Here is a 9,745-nt window from a genome sequence, read left to right as displayed (position 1 = left end):
GCGGTCCCCCCCCGCCGCCGTGAGGAGTCGTTGCGCCAAGTCCAAGGCCGCCACCGCTTGAGCATGGGAGGGAAGAGCCAGGCAGCAGGCAGGAGAAAACAAGGAATCGTTCAAAAGTGCCCACGCCACTTCCACTAAGACTGGCCGCGCACGGAGAGAACGAGCGTAGTTCAGGAGGAGACGATAGGACATAAAGGTTTCCAGGTCAAAGCCCAAGATCCGCAGGACAAGTTGCTCAGTGTCTACCACGCTTTCCTTCAGGTCCCAGTACCCACGATCCAGGGACAGAATGTTGCCCTTGACGGACCTGGCCAAATCCGTGTTCCCCTTGAGCTCTCCTGGCGCACCCCCGTTGCCGTTACCATGTACCCAACCCCGTTCAGACAATGTTTCCGCATCGCCACCCTCACTGGGTGCACAAGTATCAACGAAGCGGGTTCCTTGGGCTTGGGCAAGCAGTTGTTTTCGCACCACATACACGCAGTTTATTGCGTCTCGGATCCGCCGGGGTTGCTCCTCCACTTTTGAGGCCAGGAACAGGCAGGTGGTGAGCACAACGTCGAGGCGTCTGTTTCTCGCATACTCACGTAGACTCCGCACGGCAAAAAATCGATGAAAGATCAAAGCTGCCGTAGCAATAGTTTCCTAAATTGTGCCAATGATGTAAAATTATGATGGATCGAAGAATTGAAAATTGCAAAACTAGGATTATAAAGAAGAAGGCTTTCCATAAGAGCAGATGTTGCTTAAAAAGAACTGCCCAGTGACCACGGGACGAAGCGATCTTCCTTCATACCTGCGGTAGTCGGAGACGTCTTCCTGCATCAAGAAGTACCCTTACACTATCTTGTCGAATGTCAGTGAGCTTACGCCCACCTGGCGGAGAAGGAGTTCTTACTTTGTTTCTTGTTGGTAGGATAGCTGCATGGTCCCCCCCTCGCGCAGCCACAGACATTTCAGTGAGCGACTGGGCTCTGACTAAATTCAAAACATGTTTAAGTAGTTATAGAGGTGGATCAGTTCTCCGACTCCAAGCTTGTGGCTGAGATATGGAGGGTTTTGTCTTAGGGGGGTATACCAGCTGAGTGGGGAGGTTGGATCATGTGGCATGTACTGCAAAGCGTCCAACAAGACTGATGCACGAACGATCGCAAGCATTTACGACCCCAAATACACAGCACAGGCATATCCTTATAAATTTCCATGTTGTATCAACCCACCGTTTGTGACGCGCCCGAGGACGAGGGAGTACAAGGGACTTTGTGCGCCGATGCCAGGGGCCTCTGCGTTCAAGCGGGAGGGGTTGCAGATCCCAATGTTGCAGGTTTCTTCACGGCGTTGATGCGCCGTGCTTCCACACTAGGAGGACCAGTGGTAGAAGAGGGAAGCACCGGGACGGAGGGATTGACGGTTTTGATCGAGACTGACAAACGGTAAGTGTGGTCAAGGCACTGAGAAAACGGGGTGAGGGAAATGCGTCAGGTAAAGAAAAAGGCGACGATGCATCGAGTGCCGTAAGTCTTTCTCACTACAATGTTCAATCGAGATTGTTGTTCAAGCTCACTATTCTTCAGTTTTGGTTCCCGTGCGTAAATAGTACCCGGGGTGCGGAGATCGGCTTGAATGGTTTGATCTGCTTTTGTGCACCTTCATCTAAGTCGAGGCCCCTCTCCCCTTCCCGTCCCTGCACACAGCTCCATCGTGGTCAAGGAATACGATGATTTAACCCTGGCCGTGTACCATGCATGATAAGCGAATGTGGATGGATGCGTAGGAGACAGGCCCCTATGCTTTTTTGAGAATCTAGAAGATTAGACCGTGTCGAGCCCCAGATTGACGTTGCGATTGTGTCACGGATAGAAACTTGATGAGCGATAGTGTATTGAATGTAAAATTAAGCGAAAGACATAAGGATTGCGACGCTGTGCATACAAGTGATGAGGTGGAAACGCAATATAAATGTGCGTCGACCTTTTCTTGGGGAGAGCTTCAAGCTCGATGGAAAGTTAAGATATGGCACATTTGCCGACACGTTGCACCATACATGGACATGTCCAAGCAGCATGTTGCATCTAGCTGCCATAGCAGCTTCCACGCTCGGGTCATGCCCTCTTTTTGGTTTTTGGCGTCCTCTCACCGCCTCCGCCTGCTCCTCTCGCAATCACCCCCCCCCCACGGAGAATCGGAGGTCTTACGCCCGGGCTCCGTCCCTTTCTCCATAGAAATTTCACATGGACAGCAACGGGAACAACAGTGTTGAGGACGTGGTTCGCTCCCTGGATGCCTTCTTCTCCTCCTCCTCTTCCTCTCCCCCCTCTTCCGCCCCTCGCCCCGTCCCCCTTGACATCGCCGACGGGCTGACATTGCTGTCGCCCCCTACCGCTGCTGGTGCTACACTCAATTGGGGCATTATGGGAGCGGGCCGGGTCTCGCATGACTTTGTCCAGGCCCTCAAGGCCCTTCCACAGGCGCGCGTGGTAGCAGTGGGTGCCAGCACGCTCCCTAAAGCCGAGGCCTTTGCGAGCACCCACAAGATACCCGGAGCCCATGGTTCATACGAGGCGTTGGCACGAGATCCTGAGGTCCAGATCGTGTACGTGGGGACGCTGCACGCTTTTCACAAGGTGCGTGTTGTCGCCAAAGAAGAGTCCGGTTGGACAAAAGCACGCTGGGCAAAGAAGAGAGAAAGAGAGAAAGGAGGAAGGGGAAGGGGCGGGGTAGAATCGCTCTGGGACTTTCGCTGGGATGACAAGAGGGTTACTCATCCGACGCTCTCTTCCGTTTAGGAGCATGCATTGCTTGCCTTGGAGGCAGGGAAGCACGTGTTGGTGGAGAAGCCAGTGGCCTGCCGGGCGGAGGACGGGGTGGTCATGGTGGGGCGGGCGCGGGAGAAGAAGCTTCTGTTTCTAGAAGGAATGTGGACAAGGTTCTTCCCGGTGGTGGAAATGGCCAGATATCTGATCAGTAGTGGGGCTATCGGCCGGGTGGTTGCATTGCATGCGGATTTTGGTGCGTTTCGGGGAGGGGAAAGGATTGTGGGAATCTAGCGTGGAAAGATACCGCGACCGAGGTCGATGGTAGTTTGAAGCGAGTGGAAGACAGCGATCTTAATCCTTGTCCTTGCCTTAACCCTCTCTTGGTGACTGCAGGCTTTAATTCGTCCGACTCGGAAGGGTACCCGGATTCCCCTTTCTTCAATCACGTCCTGGGCGGGGGAGGGTTGCTGTTCGTCGGCGTCTACCCCATCTCCATGGCCCCCCTCTGCTTCGGCTCGCGGATGCCGACTAAAATCGCAGCGGCGGGTGTGGTGGACGCCCCGACTGGGGTAGATCTCTCGGGGGGCGTCATTTTAGAGTACGAGGGAGGACGGGAAGGGGGGGGATTGGCAGTACTGACGTATAACTTGATGGGGGAAACGCCGGAGGAGACAACGATAGTCGGCACGGAGGGAAGGATCAAGATACTAGGACCTGCGCATTGCCCCACGCAAATGGTTCTGTATCGGAAGCACAAAGGTCGCAGAAACGTGCAAGCCTTTGATTTTGAATATCCGTTACCGGCGCCGTTACCCGCGGTGGAGGCAACGGGTGGATTTAATTATCCGAACAGTCAGGGCTTCATGTACGAAGCTGCTGCGGCCCAGAGGTGTGTCTTGGCTGGATTAGGCGAGACACCCCAATACACGATGGAAGAAACCTTAATCGTGGCGAAAATCATGGATGAGGTGAGAAGACAGTTGGGAGTCCGGGCGGTCGGGGGGGGGGGTGAAGACGGGAAGGGCACCAAATGACCCAGCCCCTGATACCGATAAAGGAGTTTAGAGGCCTTTGAGCCTGGGAGGAAGAAGTGACGGGTGTGGGCCAAAAGGAAAAGAGGTGGCGGGGGCAAGGGAGATGCCGGGGAGAAAGATGGATATTGTGGCCTTTGGGCCTGAGGAATCACCTCACGATGGATGGTTTTGCACAACAACATATTTCCTACACGTGCCCCACGGGCAAGCAAATGCTTTCTTTCGTGCAAAGTTTGCTCCCAGTGCCTTCTTTGCTACTTCGACTGAGTGGTCACAGATTGAAGAGATGCTTATGTACAGAATTTCCTCTCTATCAGTACCTCCCAACCTCTTTCTGTGCATGTGTGCTGGGAAAAAACAATTATCCGATCAATTCCACCGCCTTTTGAATGATCACAAATGCGGCCACCACTCCAATTCCTCCCAGCACCACGTTCCCTCCCGGCACCAGCCGCAAGTACTCTTCTCCCTCCCCCCCTCCTTCCACCCCTCCCCCGGTCGCTTCTTGGCTCCGGTGCCGTACGATGGCCGCCATAACCGCGGGGATGATGCCAAAGAGGACGCAAATCCCAAACGCCCCCGCATTGTCCAAGGCGGAGAAGAAAATGTCCGGGTTGACCAGCGCCACTGCCAAGGGGGGGAAGAGGATCAAGCTGTAGGCAAGCATGTCTTGGTTGTGGGAGAGGTGCCGGGTGCCAGACCGGGCCAGGGCCCCGGAGAAGAGAACGTCCTTGAAGAAATCTTTGAGGCCGTAGACAAAGCCAGTGAAACTGGTGACGATGGCCACCTCCGAAAAGAGGGAGATCAAGTTCCCCAGCGTGTGGCCCGCGCCGCCCGCCCGCAGCACCGCCAAGGGGTCAATCGTCCCGCCCGAGGCGCTAGTGGCCGTCAGTATGGAGGCATCGATGTTGCCCAGGATCACGGCGTTCCAGGCCAAGAACATAAGGAGCGGGATACCGGAGCCGACGACGATGGAGGTCCGGATTTTGTCTGCGTCGCCTCTCAGGCGGTAGCTGATGACGGGCACGATGTTATGGTAGACCTGCACGGGGAGGAGGGCGGGCGGGAAGGAGAGGGAAGGGATAAGGGCGGGTTGACGTCCAACTCAAGCCTTCCAGAGGCTTTGATCCACGTACCAGGGCCACAAACATGACGGGAATGGAAGGGAGCATGGCCGTCCAGTTGGCTCGCATGAGGCCCCCAGGGTCGGCCCGGGGACCTGCCGCGGCCACAAGGGCCAGAAACGCCACCACCACCACCCCAACCAAAGCGTCGTTGGCACTATCCAGCCATTTTTTGTTCCCAAAAGCCAAGGCTCCCCCCAAGACTGCCGTGAAGAGCACGGGTGCCACCTGTGCCGGCAGGACCACGGCATCTCCTCCCCCAAATCCTAAGGCGGCTCCTGCGCCTTCTAAGGCCCCTGTGAGGATATCCCCGCCTTGGGCAATGTACGCAACCAGCAAGGCATAGTGCAAAAACATGTAGACAGCGCCTGTCAGGTTGGCCCCTGTATCCCCGATCGTCCTCCGGGCCATGCTGACCAGTCCGCCGTCGGGTTGGTGGGATTTCCCCGCCACGTTCAGGTTGACCTCGGCAATGAGCAGCCCGGTCGTGACCATGTACACCCAGGCCGCGCTCAAGCAAAGGGAGGACGGGAGGAATCCGGCCTTGATGGTGAAAGCAGGCAGGGCTAAAATCCCCGCCCCGATTGTGGTGCCCGCCACCAGGGCGATGGCGCTGGTGAGGGTGAGAGGCTCAGAGTCCTCTGGCTCTGTGGTTGGTAGAGAACGGTCCTCCGTGCGTTGTCTGCTTTCTGCCACGGGCATCGCAGTCTCGATCATGGCCATGGCGTCACTTCGATCGGAGGATGCAGGATTGAGACGCGTTAACCTCTCCGACACTGCCCGGATGAACGTGGGTGCCCGCCTTTGCTCTTTTTCCTGTTTGTCAAGGGATTCTTGCACGTCAAGAACGGGTGGATCTTGCACATCCACGGCACCTCCCACTCGCTTTTGGAAGAAGAGCGGTCCAACATTTCTCTTGCCGGTGCTGTCCCCGCCTCGGGTTCGAATTATTAATCCAGTCGAGGTTGTCGCTCTCCCTGCGGGGGGCACCGAAGATAAGGACGCCGCCGAGACAAATGCATCGGTGCCCGACACCAAAAGGCCTAGTGAGAGCGAAAGTTTCAAGACGAGGGCAGTGATGCTGGGAGTGGCCTTCGAGACTGAGGAACGTATGCTGTGGCGTTGCACTCCGTCGTACGTGGAGGGTCTCATGATTTTTGTAATCCACTGTTAAGCGTGTCGTGCCTCAAATGATTTGAACTTGTAGACGTCTCCAATACTATGTTGTGGCAAATTTTGCAGCGGTCAATTGTGAGATATTCGTCGTGGAAATCAGTTTCTTTGCGACACCATAGCTCCGACGATGGCGACACGTCACCCCCAGATCTATTCCGCTCACGCCTATGCGCCTGAGGTACATTGTCCAAACTTCTGACAAGTACGCTCGAGTCGAGCCGGCCTCCAATATCAATGCAACGCATCACTACGGGAGCTGTGCCAAAATGGGTCGTCGGGTGCACGTTCATGGGTTTTGGGCCCTTCAGCCTGGATCAGTCGATTTTGCAGTCTTCTCGCTTTTTCCCGGAGCAGTGCATGTTCTTCACGGCCTGCCACCACCGTAAGAAATTAATAGCCCTGCCAGTACGTCCCATGGGCGGCATGTGTGGATGGTGCTTGTCGGCAGTGGAGTTTAGGAGTGTGCATGCGACCATGTGTCTTTCTTCCATGCCCTCTGTTGCAGGACTCTGGTGCCAGGACATGTGAGGTGCAACGAGGCTCATAAAATCCCCCCCCTCCACGCCCTTTATTTGCATTCCACTAATACCAGGAAATGGGGGGACATCCGTCCAAACCTGCCCGTCATGGAAGATGCTGTAATTCAAGAGAACGAGCCTTCATGCTCGTGTCTTGGGATGCTGCATTTTTGACCCGCATGATGCGTTCCGCAACCTCACTTGAAGACAATGGGAGAGAGGTCGACGCGGCACAGCGGGTGATGGATTTAAGCCAGATATTCGCGGTCGCCCCGCCTCCTGTTGTGGATGCCCGTCGTTTGCTAACTCTGGTGGAGCAGGGCGTTCAAAATCAGTCTGCAACCACACTCAACAACACCACCACCCCCGTCTTTCGATGGGTTCGGGCCCGCCTGGTCCTTTTCGCCCCCGAGGTCACGCCGTCCCTGGCCCAACTACAGCAAAACACCCGCTTGTGGCGTATTTTCCGTCGCCGGCGCTATTTTCCTGTGTTGGGGCCTCGGGATTTGCAAGCACAGGTGGTTGCTCAAGCATTGAACCGCTTCCAGCGTCACGCCAAGCGCCACGGCCCGGGTGTGATTGTCATTGTCGCCGGGGACGGGGCTTTGGAGGCAGTCCCTAGCTTTGCCACCTCCTTGCGCGCGATGCTCCGGTGGGGCCATCGTTTGGAAGTGTGGTCGTGGGAAGGGGCTGTCCCCCCCCTCTACATGGAACTGGCAGGGGAGTTGGGAGAAGGAAGGGTCCGTGTGTTTTCTCTGAATGCACACCGGCACATGATACGGTACCGATCAGGAGGTTTCGAGGACACCAGTGCCTCCGTTAGTGCCTCTGCTCGTGGAAGGAGTGGGGAAGGAGAGGGAGCCTCCAGCTCCCAGGTCCTCCCCTGGGGTGGCACTTCCTCGCCCTCCCGGTGACGGAGAGCTGCCCGTTGCCATGCCGATGGCCACGCCCGTAGAGGGAGAGGGGATGTCTATCCTCGCGCAAGTCCAAGGGTGGCTGTCCCCGCTCGGAAAAGAGGAGGGAGGGAGGGAGCGAGTGAGCGAGCGAGCGAGGAGGGTGGGGCGCCGAGGTCTCTGGATTCTCAAGAGGGGAGAGTCGTCGAAGGAGGGGAGGAGGCGGAGGAGGAGGAGGAGGAGGAGATGGGACAGGAGGGAGGCAGGGTCGGAGGAGGGGAGGAGGAGGGGGGGGAGGAGGGGGAGGAGGAGGAGGGGGAAGACGCAGAGGAAGAGGAGGAGAAAAAGCTTCACGCGCTCTCTGCGCTGTCGATGTCAGGGAATGAGGAGGAGGAGGAGGAGGAAGATGCAGCGGAAGAGGAGGAGGAGGAGAGGGAGGACGACGACGAGGCTCCGGAGCCTTTTGTGGACCCGCTGAGCATGGAGGTCATGCGTGACCCGGTATTGACGCCCTCCGGGTATTCTTACGAACGCGCCGTGATCCTCGAGCAGATTCGACGGCGGGCCTTGGACCCCATGACGCAGGAACCTTTGCAGGAGACAGACTTGCGGCCAAACCGGGCGCTGCGGGAGATGATCGAGATCTGGCGGTGCCAGCGGCAGAGACGCCAGCAGCCACTGCAAGACGAAGAGAAAGCTGAAAAAGGCACGGTGCATGCTGCGGAGGGCGGTGTCGGGCGGGAGTGAAGCCCGGGGAAGCACCAGCGAAGGAGATGGGCGGGACTACGGCGAAGTGGCCCGTCACACGGCTTGAATTTCCATCCCAGATGGTCGAATAGATTCGAGCGGGTGCATCCCCACGACGTGTGCTGGCATCCCCCAGGCTCCCGGCTGGCTGTGGCGGTGGCCACGTAGGGAGGCAGCGTCGGGAGGAATGGTGCCTGTGCTTGGATGTGGCTCTTCGCAGATGTCCTCTTTCCAAGGGAGCTCAACGTGGAAGGGAACGGACTGGAGCACCCTGGGGCTCTGATCTGTGGCGCCACCCCGCCGTCGGCCAGCCCTACGACTCTCCTTGCACTCCTAGTTGAAGCCCTCGTATCCCCGCTTATTAATCTTCCCACAACAGATTTCGGTTGCGTTCGACTGGATCAATTGCGAGGCCTCTTTCTCGCATGTAGAGACTGGGGTACCTCTCTCGGTGGTCACGCCGTGGGCACGTCCTCCGTGAGCCTGTTGCATCTCGCCATTCCCTGTCTGAATCATGCCCTCTGCATTTCTGTCTCTAGACTTGCCCATGAGGAAGGAGCCCATCGGATGATGTGCCCGATAGGATTCCTTTAGTCAGCGCTGAAGTCGCAATCTATGCATTTCCCGAGGTGATAATGAACCGTGGGTGTAATCGAGGCTCTGAGACTTTGTGCGCGAATGGGGCCTCATGCAAAGGCAAAGGATCTGGAAGGGAAGGATCGAATGACAATAAGAGTGTTCCTCTTGCATCATGGAACGGCCCATGGTTTTCGCTGTCCCGTTGGGTGCGAAGAGTTGTCTCAACCTTCTCCCGCCGAAGGTCACGACACCAAGCAGCGTAAACAAAGCAATGTATGTCGTTGCTAAAAATCGGGTGACTGCCGTTAAAATTACTTTACTGTGTCGTTGCGCGTCTCCTCTTCTAAATGTTCCTAACGCCACCCGGGTTCGCGATATGAGGCCTAGACGTGCTTTATGATCGGACCCGCTTTCCAGACAATGTTCAACGCATCCTACTGTTTTCCGACATCCAGGTCTCCTTTTTCCGAGCCCTCTCGTCACTTCACGCCAACAGCTGTGTTCCTCCCTCCCACGATCCGTCACATTTCCCCCAAACTTTCCACCCCTTTCCCACGTCAGCAAGAAAACTCGAGCGCATCTGGGAAGTATTGGTGGCACAACTTCTTCATCTCCGCCACTGTAGCCGAACCGGCGTCCAATTCCTTCCCCACCACCTCCACCACCTGCCTTAGACCCTTGACAGTTAGCCCCCGGCATTGGCCCTTCTGTAACTCTTCGCGGATCAATCCGATGGCTACTTCAGTCGCGCCTGGCTCCGTTTTGGCAAGCGCCACACCGCGTGCGGCGGCCAGCACGTGGGGCAAAGATGACCAGGCTCTTGCTTTCTCAACGTATTCTGTCACGTAACTCCCGAGATTTTTCTTCTCTCCCAGCAATCTTTGCTTCTCTGCATCGATGACCGCCGCCGAGGTAGGG

General features: G+C 56.7%; 1 protein-coding gene across 1 annotated transcript; it reads right to left on the bottom strand.

Moving 5' to 3' along the window:
• Positions 1-7,915: 7,915 nt before the first annotated feature.
• On the bottom strand, positions 7,916-8,431 carry NGA_2085510 (uncharacterized protein; the record flags this gene model as incomplete). The annotated part of the gene is made up of 1 exon (XM_005855410.1): positions 7,916-8,431. A coding segment is annotated over one exon (443 nt), but the record flags the coding sequence as incomplete, so codon positions are not given.
• Between the last annotated feature and the right edge of the window lie 1,314 nt (positions 8,432-9,745).

This window comes from Nannochloropsis gaditana (genome assembly GCF_000240725.1).
Source record: "Nannochloropsis gaditana CCMP526 unplaced genomic scaffold scaffold203, whole genome shotgun sequence".
Taxonomy (NCBI): Eukaryota; class Eustigmatophyceae; order Eustigmatales; family Monodopsidaceae; genus Microchloropsis; species Microchloropsis gaditana.
Note: the sequence above shows the minus strand (reverse complement) of the source record. Positions and strands in the feature narration are given on the sequence as shown.